General features: G+C 43.9%; 1 protein-coding gene and 1 long non-coding RNA gene across 2 annotated transcripts; both read right to left on the bottom strand.

Moving 5' to 3' along the window:
- Positions 1 to 927: 927 nt before the first annotated feature.
- ZNF892 (zinc finger protein 892) lies at positions 928 to 9133 on the bottom strand. The gene is made up of 5 exons (XM_014791576.2): positions 8562 to 9133; positions 7681 to 7769; positions 4266 to 4371; positions 3686 to 3772; positions 928 to 3283 (listed from the first exon to the last, which is right to left on the bottom strand). Exons 1-5 carry the CDS (start codon positions 8578 to 8580, stop codon positions 2013 to 2015), a joined length of 1572 nt encoding a protein of 523 aa, XP_014647062.1. The 5' UTR covers positions 8581 to 9133; the 3' UTR covers positions 928 to 2012.
- Positions 9134 to 10284: 1151 nt separating this feature from the next.
- LOC147912057 (uncharacterized) lies at positions 10285 to 19663 on the bottom strand. The gene is made up of 4 exons (XR_015550312.1): positions 19544 to 19663; positions 18104 to 18176; positions 12767 to 12982; positions 10285 to 10530 (listed from the first exon to the last, which is right to left on the bottom strand). It is a non-coding gene; the product is annotated as an uncharacterized LOC147912057 (long non-coding RNA).
- Positions 19664 to 21833: the final 2170 nt, after the last annotated feature.

Raw genomic sequence — 21833 nt, 5'->3', positions numbered from 1 at the left:
TTTTTAGAATGAGAATATCTACACTATGCCTGTCTTATGATCCTATTTTGGAAGCACATAGCTTACCTGGTTTCACAGATTCACAGCTGGACAAGAATTTTGCCTCATGATGAATTATATCTCAAGTCTCACCCATATCTGATTTATGTGATATTTAGATGAGACTTTGAACTTTAGACTTTAAAGTTGATACTGGAATGGGTTAAGACTTTTGGGGTTGTTGGGATGGCGTGAACGTATTTTGCATGTGACAAAAACATGAACTTGGGGGGGGGGGGATGCCAGGGACAGAATACCGTGAACTGAATTATGTTCCCCCAAATTCATATGTTGAAGTGCTAACTCCCAATGTGACTGTATTTGGAGATACGGGCTTTGGGAGGTAATTAACGTTAAATGAGGTCATACACCTGGGAGCCTAATTGGATAGGACTTGTGGCCTTATAAGAAAAGGAAGAGAAAGTGAGCTCTCTTCCCACATGCATGCACCAAGGAAAGGCCATGTGAGGACACAGCAAGAATGCGGCCTTCTGCAAGCCAGGAAAAGAACCCTCACAAGAGACCAAAGTCAACACCTTGATCTTGGACTTCCCAGCCTCCAGAACTGTACGAAATTAATTTCTGCTGTTTGAGCCACCCAGTCTATGGTATTTTGTTATGGCAGACTAAGAAAAAATATATCAGGAACAAAAAAAAAAAAAAAAAAAAGAACAGAGCCTCAGGAACCTGTGGGACTGCAATCAAAGATCTAACATTTGTGTCATCAGAGTCCTGGAAGGAGAGAAGGGGTAGGGAGTGGGGGCTGAAAATGTATTCAAAGAAATGATGGCTGAAAATTCCCAAAGTTTGGCAAAAGACATAAACCTACAGATCCAAGAGTTCAGAAAACAGGATAATCTCAAAGAAATCCACACCGAGACATCACAGTCAAACTTGTGAAAACTAAGAACACAGTACTCAAAATATTTGCAATAATAACCTTCAAAGTTTCAATGAAAAAAATATATACACAAAGACGTCATCTGATCCTACCCAAGAGGAAAATGGTGAAAAGTAAGAATTTCAGAGTCTTTTCAAGTTTTTCACAATCTAATATGCAGTGTCGGTTCAGGTCTACAACTAAATTTTACTATGGTATGAAAAAGCCTAAGGTACAAACTACATACAACTGAGGTAAATCTTTATAAATAAGCACCTTCTCAGGTAACTCAGATAGCTTAAAACTGACTGAAAACATCAAAGGTCCCTTCTGTACTCTCCCTTTCTAGGCTGTCAGTCTTGGCCCTTAGAGTTAACATGATTCTTAGTAGGCAACGTCTCAGTAAACAAGGTCTAAAAGACAAACAGTGCAGAAGCAGACTGCCAGGCCAATATTCCTCGGCTTCAGGGTGGAAACTTTGCAACTGACCAACTAACAAGTCTGACAAATATTTTTCCTGGTTGTGAGTACTCACTTGAGTAGTTATCTCAATCAACGTTCCTTGAGTTCATTCTCCCAGCTCTTTTTCTCTATCCTTTCCATCTATCTCCTAAATGTCCTTGTACTTAAGACCAAGGACAACTTCCCTTCCAGCACCACTCCCAACCCTGGACAAACTCACTGTGAATTTTCAATCTCTTGATTTCTACCCCTGCAATTTCCCTAAAAGTAGCACTTATTCTTTAAAACTTCACCCCTTTAGCATTATGAGACCACCTAGCCCAGCAAAGACATCCTCTTTCCATCTCGGCATACCCTATTTCTCTCTCAAGGATTTGGTAGCTTACATATACATTAGGATGTTAGAAATAATTTTCTTCTTTCCCCAGGGAAATTCACAATGTCCTCCATTAGGACATTTTAAAAAATGTAAAACTCCTCTTTCGTATTCTAAGTAAGCTATGTCCCATATCAATGATTTCTCAATTAATATCTTTTTTGTAACACAGTCTTAAATTCCTTCGTAGCCCTCACAGCATGTATAGTAATTGTTCAATAAATATGCTCTGAATGTACTACATTTATATAGTTTTTATCCAGTATGAATTCTCTTTTGCTGGCCAAAGGCTGAACGCTCACTAAAGGATTTTCCATATTCCCTGGTTTTCCCTCCAGCATGAGTTTTCTGATGTTGGGAAAGGGATGAACTCTGGCTGAAAGCTTTTCCACATTCCTTACATTTATAGGGTTTTTCTCCAGTGTGAGTTTTCTGATGCTTTGTAAGAGATGAGCTCTGGCTGAATGCTTTCCCACAATCCTTACACTTGTAAGGTTTCTCTCCAGTGTGTGTTCTCTGATGACGAATAAGGGCTGAGCGGTCACTGAAGGCTTTGGCACAATCATTGCATTTATAGGGTTTCTCCCCAGTATGAGTTCTCTGGTGTTGAGTGAGGGCTGAACAGTAGCCAAAGGCTTTCCCACATTCATTACACTCATAAGGCCTCTCCCCAGTATGAGTTCTCTGGTGCTGAATAAGGCCTGATCGATCACTGAAGGCTTTTCCACATTCATTACACTTATACGGTTTCTCTCCAGTGTGAATGACCTGATGCTGGGTAAGGAACGTGCTTTGGCTGAAGGCCTTCCCACATTCATTACACTCATAAGGTTTCTCTCCAGTATGAATCCGCTGATGTTGAGTGAGATACGAACTCTGATTAAAGGCCTTCCCACATTCATTGCATTCATAGGGTTTCTCTCCAGTATGAATTATATGATGCCGAATAAGGGCTGAGCGGTGACTGAAGGCTTTCCCACATTCATGACATTCATAGGGTTTCTCTCCAGTATGAATTCTCTGGTGTAGAGTAAGGTGTATGCTCTGGCTAAAGGCTTTACCACATTCGTTACATTCGTAAGGTTTTTCTCCTGTGTGAATTCTCTGATGCAAGACAAAAGCTGAGTAGTAACTAAAGGCTTTCTCACACTCATTACACTTCCAAGGCTTCTTTGCTGCACAAATCTTCTCATGCCTCGTTAGATCTGAATTCTGTTTTAAGTTCTTTTTAAATGACTCACGATTATATAGTCTGTCTCCTTGCTGCTGAACATGTAATGACCTCCAATTAAAATTTCTTCCAGATTCATCACACTGGTAACCTCTCTCCCCAGAAGACTTCTTCTGAGTGACAACCTCTTGTTTTAAATGTTTCTCATGGTTTTCCCACTGACTCTCTAAAGAATCTTCACATTCACTGGAAGTGTCCTTTGGAAATCTTGCTATTAACACCCCAGGGGCTGATTCTTCTTCAGAAATGCCCTGCTCTGGAGTTAGCTCCTTGCTTCCTGGTCTTGTCTCCCTGTCTGAAAAAAACAAAAATACACACATATCATTTCCTACGTGGAGAGGAAAATAAGTGCTGTGGTAGGAAAACAACAAAACAAACGAAGAAACAAGCCTGGCTTGGAACCTTGCACCCAAACAAATTATTAACAAACATTAAAATGTTGATTTCATTTCACCTTATTTGGGAAAAAGAATTGGTCTGAAAAGGGTGGAAAGTATTTGCTTTCTAAAAAATAAAATTATGAATTTATAACAGATCATCATCCACAGAGCTGGAGTGTGGCCTGGGAGAAAGGAACTTCACTTCCACTTTCCATGGCTCTAGGGAAATCTGGAGAGGCTCCTCCAGAAGCATTTCAAAGAGGGTCCTTCCATTGCCCATCTGGGTTTTATGTTCATTGTTACCAACAGTCACTCACCTGGCCTAGTTGCTTTTGAGACTTCTCTCTCTGGCTCCTCCCCACACTCCAACTGAGAGATTACATCAGGCTTGGAAATTGGAAGCCCTGTTCGCGGGGAAAGAAAAAAGAGTCTGGGAAAGAGCTCACTCTTAACTCTTTGTCATTGGGGAAGACAATATAAGAGACAGAGAGGTTGGTTCTGGATTTCTCCCTCAGTAGTGCTCAGAAGAAGGCAGGAAGATTGATATGAGGTCTCTTTGAATTTAGAATAATTGAGTCACTTGTTTTTACCTCTCTCCATTAAAAGAATAAGCACCCATTTCTTAAGAGGTGTTTTCACTAGAATTTGTCTCAACATCCTTGGTCAATAAGTAGAGAAGAAGGATGCTATTGTCTGGGTGAATACAATAAAAAGGTGTCTATTTCTAACTTTAGGAGTGTTAAAACTATATCTAGAAACAAACAGCAGAAATTGTCTGTCTCACGCCTTTTGGAGATGAAGAATCTTTGAATCTAAGAACCTCAGAGCTCCTAGGAACTGAAGAAGCAAAGGTACCATGATGGGTAAATTCACAGGGGGAGGGGGAGACATCCTTACCCAGCAACACTAGATTCCTATGCTTCTCAGGCACATCTCCCTGAGGAGGGTTCAGTTGCCCCCACTGGGTGAGAGCCTCAGCCATATCCCTGATCATCAACGACTCCTGAAAAAACAAACACATCTGTGCTCAGCAAGGGACCTCCTTCAAGAGGCTTCTGAGAAGGACTCAAACTGACAGCATAGGAGATGGAAGACAGGAAGGACAGGAAGGTTAGATAAAATGACCTCTAACATCTCTTCCAAGACTAAGATTCTCTGGTGTATTTGTAGCCACAGACTCATTCCTTGCCTCTATGTATCAGAACTGCACGTTACTTACAAGTAGGAAGGAAAGCACCTTCAGTGTAAAGTCTGAAGGTACCAAGTTATTAGTTTATGTATCAATAAACTAAATTATAAGGGGTGACTGGGCACACATGTATGGTGATGGATGGTAATTAATCTTTGGGTGTTGAACATGACGTAGTCTACACAGAAATCGAAATATAATGATGTACACCTGAAATTTATATAACGTTATAAACCATATATACCTCAACAAAAAAATGAAAAAAAAAAGATCAATGCAATTAAATAAAAACCCTATAGTCTTTGGTGTGTGTGTGTATGTGAGGAAGATCAGCCCTGAACTAACATCTATTGCCAATCCTCCTCCTTTTTTCTCCCCCTTTTTCTCCCCAAATCTCCCCAGTAGATAGTTGTATGTCATAGCTGCACATCCTTCTAGTTGCTGTATGTGGGACGCTGCCTCAGCATGGCCAGACAAGCGGTGGGTCGGTGCACACCCGGGATCCGAACCCAGGCCACCAGTAGTGGAGCGTGCGCACTTAACCGCTAAGCCACAGGGCTGGCCCCAAAACCCTACAGTCTTAATAACAAAAATAAAATAAGTTATAGAAATCTTTCCTATTTAGACATGGGAAAGTGAAGAAAATATAATTATGAATTAAGTATTTTCTTTATGGTACAGTTTTAAAATATAAGAGATTCAAGAAATATGAAATATTTTCCTCTGAGAATAAAATTAGCCCAATATATATTTAAAATTAAGAAGTTTGCTACACATGTCACAGAATATAGATTTATTTGTAAAACAGTATCTCGTTCCCAAATTATTATGAAAATTCCCAAAGCGTTTTTGCCCTTTCTCGTAACAGCCCTGATCCGTCCGGCCCCTGCACCTACTCTCCACCCCATCAAACACTCCTCCTCCCACATTCTCTGTGCTCCAGTTGGAGGCCGTCTTTCAGCTTTCTCGAAACGTGTGTCACATTCCCTTTTGCCCCTTTTCACATGCAGCTTCCTGCTCCTGAATGTTCTCCCCCACCTCATCCTTTCAGGTATTTTAATCCCACTCACACTTCAGATCACAGCTCAGATGTTACCTCCTCAAGGAAGCCTTCCTTGACTCTCTGGGTTGCAGCCCCATGGTCCTTCCCTTCTCCTGGGTTATTCGCACATTGAGGAGACTTTGTGATTGATGTCTGTCTGTCCCATTAGATGGTAAGCTCCAGGAGAGCAGAGGCCAGGTCTGTTCTTGCTCAGTGAAGCAGCCCTAGTACCTGGCCCAGAGCGGGCAGACTGTAAATACTTGTCAGATAGTTGAATGAAGGAAGGAACACTTGAACAAGAATTACCAGAAACAACTTTAAATGGGGAGTTCTATAAAATGTGCATGAAAACATGTGGGGAGGGGAAAAGAAGTGTATCAAACATTGAAAACATCGCAGGGGTATTTAGTCCAGCTTAACCTTAATCTAGATGATGCGCACAAAGTTTAGACTGTCTACTAAAATGTGGGGCAAGGGAGCAGGGCAGGTAACGCTCCTTTGAATCTGTTTACTGCTGATAAGACAAATGTCTAATTAAACTTTTATAATTTTACAAAAAAATTTCTATACAACTTCAATTTAAATGAGACACATTACACAGACCAGTTCCTGGGATGCTAGCAAGTGCACCAATCTTCTCCCTTTTTGAACCACTTTTGCCATAGCCCCCTAAACATACACATGAATATAATGGTTAATTTTGTTTATATTCAGCATTCTAATGTTTATGACATAGCCCTCCAAAAACAATTGGTGAAACAATTCACATAATGAAATAAAGTTAAAAGAACTACCTACTTTGAAAATCCCCTGCTGCAAATAATTTAACTCTTTATTCTAATACTTGAAGTATGAAATCACTACCCTTTTTATTTCAGTTTATGGTCCGTTAAGGTCATATGAGTGATCAGTGTGCCTTAGGAGGGATCAACACAAGCAATATCATTTGTATAGTCTTCTTTCTTTACAAACAATGCTCACAGTAACAGATTAACTGGCAGTTCCTTTCAGACACTAGTTCCCTGAGAAAACTTCAGCAATCAAACTCGTTTATGCAGCTGCCGTTCAGTGCGCATGTGCCGGGGCTGGAAGGCAGAGGTGGACCAATCAGACACTGTCCAGCAGATGCTACTGACTCTCTCTTCCCTCTTCCCTCTGAAAGAGATCTACAAATTCAGACCAGCATCAGTACTGGCATCTTCTCCCAGTGTTTTACATGGATCATCAGTTCCTATGTGCTGTGAGGCCAGGTCTGAAGTTGACAAGTAGCCCCGGTGCCTTTACTACGGGGTCTGCCATTCTCCCAGTGTCCTAGGCCAGATCCTACAGAAGCATCTTGACTAATCTCTCTCCAATCAGTCATGGCATGTTTCATCTTGCTGGGCCTCTCAAAACCCTCATGGGGTCTTATATGCCTTTGGAATAAGACCCACTGTAGATTTTCCTGTGGTCTGGCTACAACATACCTGGGTTTCGCTCACCACACTCCAGCTCACACATACCCCTTGAAGACCTCAACCTCTCTCATCACTTGGAGACTCTCTTGCCAAAGCTGTTCTCTCTCTTGGAGTATTTCTGTATTCTATTCTCAAACTACTTACTTTGTGTTGTTTTTCAAAGTGCAGCTTTTATCCCAATATTTTTCCCCCAAATACTCTAGAGGATGGAAAACCTCTTCTAAGGCCTTTTGTGACTTGTCTGTACCAGTCACTTCTGCATTTAGAAATATATATATTTCTTCTTGCTGTTTAACTACGTTACTTATCTGTATCTTATCTCCTTAGTAAACTTCATGAGGCAGGGACAACTGGCTTTCATCACTTTGCATCTCACCATGAGGTCAATGACAGTACAGAGGAGCTAGTAAGCATGCATCAAGCACTAAGTGGATAGAGAAGTAATGCCAGGAGGGAAAGTCCTACACAAGTGAGGAGCATGTACTGTCAGGTTCATCATTCATCATTTTATCAAGATGAACCCAGTGATCTAGGAATCAGGGCTGAGTAATTCCCTAACAATGGAAGAAACCATATTTATATTCTGAGAACAGAAGGAAAATAGAAGAAGAAATCTAAACCCACCTGGGATGCAATGGTCAGCAGCACAGTGGTCATGCCATTTGCTTTTGGGTTTCCAGCACCAAGAAGGTCTGAGTCCTCAGAAAGTGACCCTAGAAGTGGAGATAGAAGCCATGACGATTACTCTTGCCTTGCAGTAAACTCGCAGAAGCTGTCATACATGCTACTTGTCACCTAAGAAGAGTCAATACAGGGAACCAAGGGACAATCCCACAACATCCCTGAATCAAGACAGCCATGACCATTGCTGCCTCAGGTTCCTCCTATCCTCCCCTGCGCTTAACTCCAGTAAACTCTGCTATGAGAATCTGGACACATAAATTAAACACATATTTCTATCTCTCATCTGCTGAGTGACAGCCAAAATAACACTCAAAGTCTCTGCATGTCAATCGGTGCCTCACTTAATGATTCATCCCTGTTCTATCCCAGGCTCATGATGAACCAACACTAAATTCTTTTTGAACACTGTCTTCAGATAGAATACTGGCTTTCTTAGAAAAGCGATGGGTCTTGTGGGAAAAAGTCCAGGATTCTAAATAAATCCTGTGACTTCTCAAAACCTCACTTCCCCACCTGCCAAATGGGTATCCTACCGCCTTATGGGGTTCCTGTAGGGACAAAAGGAAGTCAACATCAAAAGCCACACTGTCAGATCTGTCGACTTGGGGGGGCAGAGGAGGCGCACATCATCCTAAAGACCAGCAGGGCAATGCAGGGAGTGAGCTCTCCTTCAAAATCCCAACGTGTGACCAACTAGTAGGAAAGGGCTCTCTCACAAAGACGTGATGCTTCTCCTTCCCGAGGCTGCTCCAGCCAGAGGGCAGCCTTTCCCCTCTTTCTCTCCAGCGGGCACCGCGGCCGCATCCCTCCGAAATTCTCACCTCTGCTCCCCGGCTCCATGCGACTCCCTCCCCGGCCCGCGCAGGTGACCTCCACCGCAGGAGGAGGGCGCGGTGAACCCGCGAGGGGCGCGGGGGGTGGGTCCACTGCTTTCGTCCACCCAGAGGCCGGGAACGCGCGCGCGCGCGACCCTCGCTGGGCAGCCTGCGCCCCCCACACAGAGACACTCCCGCCGCCCTCCTTCCGGCCACTCAGACTTAGAAGGACACTCGCTCAGACCTCTTCGACCCCAGGCCCGCCGGACACGGAGGAAGCCCGGCCGGTTGACAAAGGCACCTAGGAGCCCGCCGGGCCCAGTCGCGCCGGCCCGAACTCTACGCTGAACTACAACTCCCAGAATCCTCCGCGGGGCGCGGCTCGCGTCACCGGACGCCGCTTCTCAGAGGACTCCGCGGGGCGCTGGCCGGGGGTCTTCCGCCCTCGGGCTGTGACTCCCGCGACGGCGGGTATCGGTACTGGGTCTCCAAGGGCGTTCGGCCCTTCAGAAAGCTCCTTCTTGGACACCTGAAGGGCCGGCCTCTCCTGGACGCCGACTCTGGACTCCGGCCCCGGAAGATGTACTCGGCTTCACCAAACCCCAGCTCACATGGGACATTCACTCCCCTGCAGCTGCAGCGGGCGGAGGGCGGCGCCCCCAGCCGGCAGGACCGCTCCGTGGCTGCTGTACTGCCTTCGGAGGGGAGGCACCACGTCCCCAAGGATGCTTACCCCACCGCCATCGCTTCCCCTCTGCTGCGCTGCCGTACAAGGAAAAGTGGAATCTCAGAGTGGCGGAAATCGCCTCAACCCAGAAACAGATCCCCAGGAAGTTGTTAGTTAATAACTGGTACCGCTGACCTCAAGGTGACTGGAACGAGAAAGTCTTTCAGACTCCATGGAGCTGTAGGAGCCACCGGCTGGGAGTGGGTGTGTCTTCAGGCTGATGCATGTTCCCGCTTATCTTCCCACAATCAAGTAGCCCATGTTCTATCTAGTTCAAATTCTCAAGAAAGGAAATCAGATTAGCCTAACTGTCCCTGTTTGGGTATAAGCCACAATGTCCGTTTGTCCTTTGTCTAATAGAGTTCCCAACTTTCAGCTGGGGCCTAAGGCTTCCCAGACTAAAGATTACATTTCTCATCATCCCTGCCTCTTGCCAGGGGGATGAGAGCAAAGTGATTCTTGGAAAGAGGAAAGCTCCTCCATGCTGGCTGGAACACGGACAAGTCATCGTGGAACACGTGGACACAGTTAACACCCTAGGAATGGCAAGCCAACAGGATAGAAGGGACTGAACCCTGACAATTTGGTGGAACGGCTCGTGCTTTAACATGAGAGAGATGTAAACTTCTGTTTTGTATAAGCTGCTATTATACTGGGTTTCTGCTAAGTGTATCTCTTAACTGGTCTATAGGTCTATAGATTGGACTGCTTTGGGTCCAATCAGCTAGGGCTGGGAGGAGAGAGGGCATGTGGTAGAGAAAGCAACCCTACAAGCTCAAAGGACAGCTGGAGGGGGCACCCCTGCCCCCTTCCATCAGCAAGAGATAAGGAGTGGGCAGTGTCTTTCAAAAAATGGTGTGTATGAAAGGCAGCACCAGTTGACATGTCTGGAACACCTGGGAATACCTTTCTTCCTTTTGTTAATGGTCTCTGTTGTTAACGCACAAAAGGGCACAGTCCACTCACTGTGAGACAAAAGCCAGTCGTCAAGAGGCAAGATGGTGGCAGAGAAAGGGCATTTTATTGCAGCTTGCTAGCAAGAGAGAAGATGGCCGACTAATGTCCAAAAGAACCATCTTAAGGGGGCACAAAATCTTACAGCAGTTACATAGGCCAGTGGGTTATAGGGGAGGGGATTAGGAATGTTGGCCCTCTGGTGTTACAGACTGGGAGCGCCACACCAGATCTTTCAGTTTTCATTGATGATGGCTGTCAGCGTAGACTCTCTGTTTGGGGGTCATCACATACCTAAGGAACTCAAAAGAACAAAGTTATCATCTTATCGCAGCAGGGGTCATAAAATCTACAGAGCAGTTAGATCTCCTGGAGAGTGCATATCCAGCTGGGTTAGTTAGTCAGAGGTCATTCAAAGTTACAATAGGGTTTCTTTTCTACAATATGGCTTCCCTCATGTCAACCTTGTGTTGAGCCGGTATCACCATCACAGAAATCCCCGTTCTTTTGTAACAAGACAATGGTCAGTTCTAAGTCCTCCTTTCACTTTACCAATCAACAGCAGTTGAAACTGACTCCTCCCTCCTCCTGGAAACACTATCTGGTTTTCCTCAGTCTCCTTAAGTAGTTCCTCCTCTTCTCCTAGCCTCTAAACCAAGGGCTCTCAAACTATAGCATGATCAGAATCACCTGGAGGGCTTGTTAAAACAGTGCTGAACTGCACCCCTATTCAGGATGTCTGGGGTGGGGCCTGAAAATTTGCATTTCTGAAAGTTCTCAAGTGATGCTGAAGCTACTGTTTGGGAATGAACTAAATGTTGGAATGGCCCAGGGCTCAATCCCTGGACCTCTCTTCTTTTTCTATCAACACTTACTCCTTAGTAATCTTGTTCAGTCTAGATGTCCTAAATACCATCCAGATGTGGTCAACTAACAATTCATATCTCTAGCCTGGGCTTCTGCCCTGACCTTAAGCTGTCTCCTCAACCTCTTTACTTGGATGTTTAATAACTATATCTACTGTAGCATGTTCAGAACTGAACTTTTGATGTGCTTCCTCCCCCACTGCTGTAACTGTTCCACTTGCAGTTTTCCCCACTTAGTAAATGGCAACTCCATCCTTCCAGTTGCTCAATTCAGACACCTCAGAGTCATTGTTCTTCTCTTTATCTCACAACCCACATCCAGTTCCTCCTCAAATCCTGTTGGCTGTGCTTTCAAAATATATGCAGACTCTGACCAGTTCTCACCACGTCCACCACTACCACCCTGATCTAAACATCCATCATCTGTTGCCTGGATCACTGCACATGCCTGCTAACTGGCCTCACTCCTACTCTTGCACTGCACATCCTATTCTCAACACAGTCGCTCCCGTATCTCAGAACAAAAGCCTAAGTCCCTACAGTGGCCCACAAGGCCCTTCAAAATCTGCCTCATCCACACCCACTAACTCTCTGATCTCATCTTCTACTACTTCCCCTTCATTTGTTCTGCTGCAGCCACACTGGCCTCTTGTCATTCTTCAATTAAGTGAAGGATGCTTCCACTACAGAGCCTCAGTGCTTGTTCCTCTGCCTGGATACCCTTCCCACAGACATCCACATGGCTTGCTCCCTCACCTCCTCCACGCCTTTGTTCACCTTCTCTGTGAAGCTTTCTCTGACCACACTTCTTCATTTTATCCTTTCCCCTTAGCACTTACCTTTTTTAACAAATAATTATTCATTTTGTTTATTGGGTGTCTCCCAACACACATACACCAGAGATGAAGCTCCACGGGGCAAGGAGATTCTTAGATGATCAATAACTGGGTGAGAGTATACTCTTCTCTGTACTTGTAGAGAAGATATAAGTGCCCGAAGCTAAGATGGTTCTTATTCCTTTTCTTGGCTTTGATTTGTGTGCTTTTGGAAAACTTGGACTTCCTTCATAAGCTTGCCTTTATTCACAAGGCCCTACTTTAGAATAATGTAGCCCTAGACACTAGCAGCTGGCCCAAGCACATACATCGGTGTCACATAGCAGTAGAGTGGAGTTGGAACACCTTGGGATAAAAACCCATTGGTCCCCAGTGAGTTCCCATTGTCTCTTAAAGGTGGATTGTCCTTGAGTTTTCCTAAATTTAGTGAGGGACTCTGTTTCCTTCTAGTCTGGCTTTGTGTTTGCCACAACATCCTGCCAGGAAAGCATCCTTGCCTTCCTCAAGAAGCTACAGTGCCATGAAAAGCCATTTACTTTGATGTGAAAGTTGATGTCAAGAGAGGTAAACAAGGAATCTGTTAATCACCGTGGAAGAGAGCAAAACTGAAAATGTGAAGTAAGGATTTGGAGGCAAACAGGTGGAGGGTTGAGGGACATGAGCTTGAACAGAAGAGAGACATGCTAAAGGTCTCAGGTAGTGAGAGAGGAAGGTGGAGTTGAGACAGGAAATCAGGCTTGGAGTGAAATAGCAAAGGGAATAAATCAGGCATGAGTCCTGTTACTTCTGGGCCTCTGCACAGACCCTCAGCTATTTGCTCCTCCTCACCTGCCAGAGCCTATGAACCCACTCAGCCATTTGATTGCACCACCTGCAGCTGCACGGTTTTCTGCCTGGGAGTGCCAGTCTCTCCTCCTTGATCATCACAGGCCAAACACTGCACACCTCAGGTTTCTGGCTCCTTGCACCACTTCCAGGTGTGTTGAAGTGCCACACAATGGGTTGTGGGATCTGGCTTCCTTCAGGGTGGCTGGATGATGCAACCTGAAAGTATGAGGGAGACAGGAAGGATCTGATCAGATAAATTCCTTCTGCTTCTCTTTGCCCGTCAACTGCTCCAAGGCATGGTTTCTCTACATGGACTGGAGACTTCTTGCAGAGCCAAGAAGGCACTTGCTGAATAACCTACTATCTCTCTTCTCAGCCTGTTAGAAGCAGTGACCAAGGTAATTGATCACCTTGCTTTCCTTCCCATCCCTCCTTGCTTCACTTCCTTTTCCTCACTCTTGCTGCCCTAGGTTTGTACCTCATAAAGTGCCAGCTCTTAATCCTTGCCTCAGGCTCTGCTTCCTAGGAAATTTGGGTTAAGACTGGGAACATGGGCTTCTTTCATCCCCTGGTGTCTCTAATGGCCTCATTTTTTCAGGGGAGAACTGTGAGTCACAAGCAGAGGGATTCATGATGGGGCAGGAGCAGTTGTTAGGATGAGCTGATAAAGGCAGAGGCACAGAATGAGACTTGGATCATGTAAGGAGGAGCCTGGAGACAAGCCACTGGGAGAGAATTATAGAGGGTCTCTAGTCCCAGCACCAGGACTTTCAAGGAAGCAAATACCTTAGTGTCAGTGTCCAAATGCTTAAGGAATCCTGAATGTATATTCTCTAATATACAGTAGCAGGAATTTACATGCACAATTTCTGACCATTCATCAGCATGAAGGAGTCACACTGATGGTAGAGGAGATGTTGCAAACAGTGGTCGAGAAAAGAGCCACAGAATGAAGCCAAGATGGCTCGTGACATCACAAGCAACAAGCAGGATTGACTTCGGGCACCTGTTAAATGCTGATTGGGTATTTTACCTGGAACATGGGAGAGGCAATCCTGAAGACTGAAGAATCTGAAGGTATCTGAGACATGGAGGTCTATCTAGGTGGTTTACATAAAGCCAAGTGAAACAATGGCCGGCACCAACTTTGCCCAGACACAGGACATTCAGGGTTGGTTTCAGCCTGTCTGTGGTTTTCTGGTATATGTTTGGTTCATTCACCCACAATAGCTAAATAATAATAGTATTTGGATTCTTTGAAACTCATGAAGTTACCTATTCAAGTCATTTTTTTTGAAGGGGGTCTTCCTCCATCTTATCCTTCCATCAAATAGACTTATTGATGAGGCTTTTCAAGGGAGTTATGGAAAATTCCCATTTCCTAGCAGGGTGACTGTAGAGGGGTTAATGGGAAAGAAATAGTGGGAATGGGTATTCACATAGAGAGAGAAATCAATAGACCTTTAGATGAGAAACACCTTTCAGCCAACATCATGTCATCTTTTTGCACCAGGACACATCATGTTCCTCCCTTTTACACACCCCCAAACAACAGAAAGAGACAAATAGTAGATCTGGAGGATTATTGGGCAGCTCCACAACCAGGTTTAGTGACAGTCAAGAGCTACATATTGAAGTGACTCTTGGCAACAAGTTAACCAACTTCAAATAGTGTAATTATATATACATTTTTATTTATAATTCATTCTCTGTGTACTTTAAAAAGATAGTTGTCTATGGAAATGTTTTTAGTAAGAGTGACAGAGAAGTTGGCTTGAAGAAAACCAGCCATGCAAAAGGATATTTGAAGGACTCTAGGGTTGAGCTACCAGATCCTCATGAAGGGTTTGCAAAGAATTATGCTGGGCTGTAGGGACAGGGAAGCTCTGTACCTCTGTCTCCATTACTCTGCCACAATTAGATACAATCCTGGAGGCATGAATGCTCCAGAGCTGGTCATAAAAGATGTGGTCTATTACACTTCTGAAGTCATGCCAGCCTCACAATGAGGTACTGCTCGCCTCCCCTCTGGTCCTGGTTTGAAGCAGTGTTTTCTCTGGGTGGAAGAGTGAGTTCCTTTTCTGTTGACTCTAGGTATTGCTTTGGAAAGTTTAACAGGAATTTCCTTTGACTGTGAATACGGTGGCTAAAAACATAAGGGTTTATTCTCTCTCATTCAGGAATAGAAATAGTCTGTCCAGGGCTGGGATGGAGGCTCCATAAGATCATCAGGGAATCAGGTGTCTTCTGTTTTTCTCCTCTCCCATCCTTTAGGCATGGCTTATACCCTCAAAGTCACAAGAAGGTTCCTGGAATTCTAGCCAATAAATCCACATTCCAGGTAGAAAGAATGGAAGGGCAAGGGTCAAAAGGAGTTTCCTAGTTGTCCCTCTCTCTTTCAAGTTGCCTTTCCAGAAGTGCTATCCAACAAATTCCAATTATATCAATATATCAAAGGTGCTCTCCCCAGAGTGAGCCATCAAATGTTTCTTAAGACTACTCCTATAACTGAAGGCTTTCCCACATTCTTTACAGTCATAGGGCTTCTCTCCAGTGTGAGTCCTCTGATGGCGAGTGAGGGATAAGTGGTTATATAAGGTCTCCCCTCATATGCTGCATTCAAAGTTTCTCTCCTCACTGTCAGTTTTTTTTGCAAGAATGTATCCTGAAAACACCAATAAACAATTTTTTAGAAATCCTTAAGAAGATAAATTATGATGTCTTTGGCTTTCAAAAATTTAAAGTAGTGACATTTATAAAGCCTTAATTTTCTTTTTTTTGTGAGGAAGATCAGCCCTGAGATAACATCCATGCCAATCCTCCTCTTTTTGCTGAGGAAGACTGGCCCTGAGCTAACATCTGTGCCCATCTTCCTCCACTTTATATGGGACGCCACCACAGCATGGCCTGACAAGCAGTGTGTCGGTGCACGCCTGGGATCCGAACCCAGGCCGCCAGCAGCGGAGCGCACACACTTAACCACTACACCACAGGACCGGCCCCAAGCCTTAATTTTCTATATTTAGTTTTTAAATTCATTACTAAATATATAAGACATACAAGAGGCATAAAGACTAAAACAAATACCTATGAACCCACCATCTAACTTAAGAAATAAATGTTAACACTAAGATTGAAGCCGCTCCCTCATCCCCTCTCTTTCCCCCATGAGGTAACCATCATACTAAATTTGATGTTAATCAGTCTCTGCATTTAAAAATGTGTTTCCTTATCTTCTTTGTAGTTTTTAAAACATTTAAAAAATATTCCATGTTCATTGTAGACAACTAAGAAATATATATATATAAAAAAAAAGGAAAAGTCACCTGTAAGCCTACTACTCAAAGATATTTAGGGGTAACATTTTGGTGTAGATTCTTCCAGACTTTTTCTATGAATATAAATATATGTTGTAAATGTACTCACATTCCAATCATTTTGTATCCTGCTTTTATCATTTAACAGTAAATCATTAATATCTTTATAACTGTATAAATATCATCGTTAAGGCCCATACAATACTGTAGTCCATTATGGATGTACAATAATTCATTTACCTAAATCCACATTACAAAGTATCTATGTTGTTTCCATTTTTTCACAATTTTAGGCAAAATTGAGATAAATTTTTTTTTTTTAATTTTTTTCCCTTAGGACAATTCCCAGAAGAGAGGGTACCCATTTTCAGTTTTACATAACATAATTTTTTACTTAAAGCTAGGGTCTCAGTTCAAACTTCACTTATCCTATAGACACCATCCACATCAAAAAGGCCATTTCCTCTTGGCCCAGGGTGTCCCTCAGGCTGCATGGAGACTTTATGAATATGACAGCCACCTTGCTGTACTTTCTTGCCCCTGGCCTTAGAAACTTCTGTGACTTGGACTCAGCAGTTTTCCTTGACGTCCTTCAAATGTCCTGTTCTGTCTGCTGTTCTTCTGATCCATCTACACTGGTCTAGGGAGTTCTGGCACTCTCTCAGGCTTTCCTCTCTCATTTTAAAAACTGTCTTGTGGTTCCTTTTCCTATGAGATTCTGTATGCTCTCTCTATACCTTACCTCTCCTTCACTGTTTTCCTTTATCACTGTACTTCAAGGTCTTTGAATGATTTTTGACATCTATGGGAACTTGTTCTCGACCTTTTGGTAAGGAGGTAGAATTTTATTACCACTTTGCTAAACAATATATTGTCAAAGCAGCTGCCAGATCCCATTACTAAGACAATCGTTAGTTAAACACAAACAAATAACAACAATTAAATAAACTCACAAGCCATTCTTTTATCTGTCCTGGGGATCTATCCAAAGATGTGCAATTCTGCCCCAGTAATAAAAGAAAGGCCATAGTCTTTACATGCACACACAATGGCAGACTCGGAGTCACTGAGGAAAGTCATGTTTACCCAAAGAAACAAAATCCTGATAGTTCCCCAGCATCACCTCCCTGGAAAGGGCCCTTTGAGTAGGGATCAGTTGCTTCCCTCATCCTTTGAGAACTTCACAGCCACATCCTTAAACTTGAGTGACTTCTGAAAAGACAAACATATTCTTACTCACCTATGTGTCTTTTATGTCTCACTGAGGAAAAGGAAAGACTATAGCACTGCAAGACATAGAATGGAAAAGAAACGGTTTCAATGATGTCAAGGGCACTGGATATTTTAAGGAAGAGGTACAGGTCTGTGATCTGAGGCAGGAAACACTTGGTTATGGCCTCATGCCATTATACTCATGGCAGAGCCTCCAAATTTCAGGGATTTTGTTACTTAGCCTCAATTTTTCAACTATAAAATGAAAGAATTAGATCAGATGATTTTTAAGTCCCTTCCAGCTCGAACATTAACGGATCCATGAGATCTCAGCCTCAACACTTTGTTCTCAAGTCAGGGGAAGAGCCATGATGAGTGTATGAGTAACAGAGGATACTCTAAAGAACTGAAACTGGAGAAATGGAATCAAAGATATAGTGACCATTTGAAAGGAGGATAACATCCTGTCAAGACTAGAGGATGTGGAATTTTTATATTTCCATGAAAGTTCTCCAACCACTCGCTGAACCACTGGGCCCGTTGCTAAGGGCAGAGCTGCCTCGACCCTCTGCTCCCCAACCATTGCAGACTCGTGATGGGGCCAGTCGCCAAGGCTTTATGAAGGGCGGTTCAGAAGCAACGTCCCTGCAGCTGTGTTGTATGGTGAGGAAGAAGAGAATCTGGAGCCAGAAAGTGTACTAGTGAGCATTCTCTACAAAGCCCATCTTCCACCAGCACAGGACCAGTCTCCAAGGCATTTAGTCTCTGGCGGGCAAGGAAGCTCCAGACTGAAGCAAGGCAAACTCACCTGCCACCTGGCTGTTAGGGGCACAGCTGCCATTCTGTCCTCTGGGAAAAGGCCCAGTCCAGAGACAGCAGAGCTACAGAAGGAAACATGAAAGAGACCAAGCCCATTTTGTAGTTGTCTGACCCAGGCTAAAAATTCTACATATCAATTAAGTGTGAAACAGCCCTTCCTCCCAATACCCTACTAAGAGCAAAGCAAGTCTAGATGTAAATTCACCCTTTCCCGGGGGTGGATCTTATGGATATTGCCACGACTTTGTTTCTCAGTTAGCAGATTCCCGGGAACAGGACTCCGTTCCCACATCAGAAAACTATGAAAAATCAAAGTTTACACTGAAGTTAATTTTTACCCCATTTTATAAATCTACAATCAGCATTGTGCTTTGTAGTATTTTGACATAAATAAGCAATTTAATAAATAACTCAATTTGACTTTTAAATTCAATATGACCAGGGGGATGCTTATACTAACTTTTTTTTTTTTTTTTTTAAAGCTAGTGCGAAGCCTATATGGTCAAGAATAAAAAAAGTAAAAGCAAACAGATGACTGTGTATTAGTCCAGTTTTGTTTAGTTCTAAGGACCAGAAATACATTCAAGCCAGTTCAGGTAAGCAGGTGTTATTTTTAGGGTACAAAGGGCATTATAAGGACACTGTAATCAAACTGCATCCAAGCCTCATGACATTTGTGGCCCCTACTGGCATTTGAAGGGCACTGGCCTCTCACCTAATTCCTTCCTGATTGCCAAGGGCCCCAAGTACAGGTTCAAGAAACTGACTGGGTCCCATCCAGCCAAGAAAGGGAATCAGAAGCCAGAGTCTAGAATTTCCAGCCAGTTTCTTTGTTAGGGTCATTTTTAAAGTTTCTGCATAACTAGGAGGCTGTACTCAAAATGATACCCAGCTATTCAATGGCCAGTCCAAGACTGAATACAATCGCTTCTCCAATAAGAGAAAAAGGGCAGCAGGACCAAGCAGGATGGACTGACTGACCACTGCCCCTGCAGCACTGGCCGGTATCACAGAGGACCATGGGAGATAAAGTATTAGCCAGAGAGCTAGGGTATCTGGAATGTTATGGTCACCTGCAGAGGCAGATAGACCCCACTCAAAGTTTGGTTCTGACATCAGTTAAAACTGATGACAGCACAGAATGAAAGGTTTATTACTTATGTAATTGAAGTCTCTGGGGAGAGCAGGGCAGGCCTCTCAAGCAGGTCCAAAATGTCTTGAGAGAGCGAGGAAAGGAGACTGGCCTGGGTTTTTATTGTGTTTGGGGGGTAGGGCCAGGGTGAGGGTTCCCACATGCCCATGCGAAGGGGCTTGTGTGGTTTGAATCTCTCACTGATGCCAAAGGAATTCAGGCTTCCTTATCAGATTGTCTAGGTGTGGGGCACAAGAAGAGGGAGGTGTGAAGCTTAAAAGCTGTAGGCAGTCAAACCTCAAAAAGTGCAGGCAGACTACACAGAGTAACCATACATCTGGGGCAAGACAGAAAATCTCTGTCCCCTTCTCTCCAGTCCTTCTCATATTTAGGCCTGGTATGGAGACAACCTTATGACATAACAGCGCCTGGAAGACATAAGAGGTAATAATACTCTCATAGAAAAGATTCATTCATCTGACAGAAGTCCCCCCCCCCCAAAGCCCCAGTAGATAGTTGTACGTCATAGTTGCACATCCTTCTAGTTGCTGTATGTGGAACGCGGACTCAGCATGGCCGGAGAAGTGGTGTGTCAGTGTGCGCCCGGGATCCGAACCCGGGCCGCCAGTAGCGGAGTGCGCGGCACTTAACCACTAAGCCACGGGGCCAGCCCCTGACAGAAGTTTTATTCCGAAAATCTGAAAGACCTTTCCAGGAGTGGAGCCAGGAACAATGGTCTCCCCAGGCTCGTCCACAAGGAATGCCAGAACAATATTCTCCCAGGTTTTTATCACAAAGTCTGTTGCAAGATGAAGTCAGTATCCAGTAGGGAGGACAGAAGGGTAGAAAAAGAAAGAGAGAAAGGAATTAGGGGTAAAGGGACCCATCAGTGCCCATCTGAGGCTGATTCTGTGTGACACACTGTTACACAATTCAATGGGATAAATCACATTTGGCACCATCTTCTGGATTTCAACAATGGTTGTGATCTACTACCAATCAGATTTTATTTCTTTTGTTAATAGACTTGTGTGCCCTACTGGATACTGAAGGGATAAGCGATGGTGCTACGCATCTTTGTCTCCTGCTCCTCGATATCTCTAGACAGAGAACCTAGATACGCCATCTTGAACATTTAGAATGGCACTTAGAATATTATAGAAATATAATAGTAAGATTATATTTATGCTTTCTGTGTGGGCAGGGCATCTGACCTGTGCCTAGAGGTGACCACAGATGAGAACAGTGCTGGAACCAAAGCTGTTCTATAAAGCCATCAAGGGCTGCGTGGGTCTTGCATCTCTTCATGCGTCAAGAGAATGTTCTCAGAGAACACTTTCCTCTGTACAGACAAGCTTCGATAATGTCTTTAATGCCCAGTTCTTCTGGACTTATTGATCTAATACCCACAATTAACTGACCACGGTCTCTGTGTCTCCTACTCGGAATTCTCGAGACACTATTGCTTGTTGGCCCTTGAGAGACTAGTGACCTCAGATCATATTTCCCTGTCACTGCTGAGAGACCTCAGATCATGTTTCCACCTCTTGCCCAATCAGCTGTAGCCAAGAAGCACGAACAAGAGTAGTTCTCAGAAAAAGGGACTATGGCCAGGCCAGGCCTACTACTTGCTAGAAAGTAGTTTTCTTAGCAGCAGTATTTCAAAGTGAGTGACAGGCAGCAAACAGCAGCTATTGTTCTGTCTCTTGAGCTTTGCCAACACTTCACACTTTTCAAGAAAATATCTTTCCTCACATCCACGCATTAATAAAAACTGACTTCACTTCTTGGCCAAAGCTGATTGGCGTCTGACCCAATTAGAGTCTTTCCCCTAGAATTTTGGAAGTGGAACCAAGAAAAAGAGGTCAGTCTCTTCTCATGAGGCTCCATTTGAGGGCATGAAAACCTGGCAGCTCTTGGCAGTCACATTTCGTCATGCCATCTGAGAGCAGAAAAAGCCAGTCAGCAGTGACAGGGAAATACGAAACATAAGTTCATACAGACGTAGAGGCAAAGGGTTAAGAGAGGGTCCTGAATTTGTTCTGGTCCCTGGTTCCAGTTTATAGGCACACCTGCAGTCCTCTCCTTGAGTTCCATGACCTACCCAAGTATCCTCAAAGTGAATCCCCCTTATACTTGTTTGAACTGGGTTTCTGTGATATGGAACCCAAAGAGGTCTAAGACAGGTAGCAAAAGCAAGCTTTTACCTCCCAGTTCCCTCATCTGAGGTTTCTTTGTTCACGTTCTGCTACCAAGACCTCTCCTCTTAGAGCTCCTTGGGGTCCTGGGACTGCATAGAGGACACAGCATCCAACGTGGCTCACAAAACCAAAAGGTGGTCATTAATCTTAAGATGCCCACCAGTGTCGTGAAAATAAGCTATGGATGTTTCCAGCCAAGCCTATAAACTCTTTTCCAATCTACTCCCAAATGAATCTACATCATCAAATGAAGAGTCAGGGTCATCATCTTCTTTAAACTTTCAAATTTCTGTCTCAGTCACCTAATATATACTTATCTTACACTATAGTTATTTGTGCCTTTGTTTTATCTTTCCAAGTGGATGATGAAATTTGGGAATTGAATC

The sequence above is a fragment of the Ceratotherium simum genome, chromosome 40, assembly GCF_057802395.1.
Source record: "Ceratotherium simum simum isolate JZ-2026a chromosome 40, ASM5780239v1, whole genome shotgun sequence".
NCBI classification, from domain to species: domain Eukaryota; kingdom Metazoa; phylum Chordata; class Mammalia; order Perissodactyla; family Rhinocerotidae; genus Ceratotherium; species Ceratotherium simum.
The sequence above is the reverse complement of the archived record's forward strand: the minus strand, read 5'-3'. Positions and strand labels throughout refer to the sequence as shown.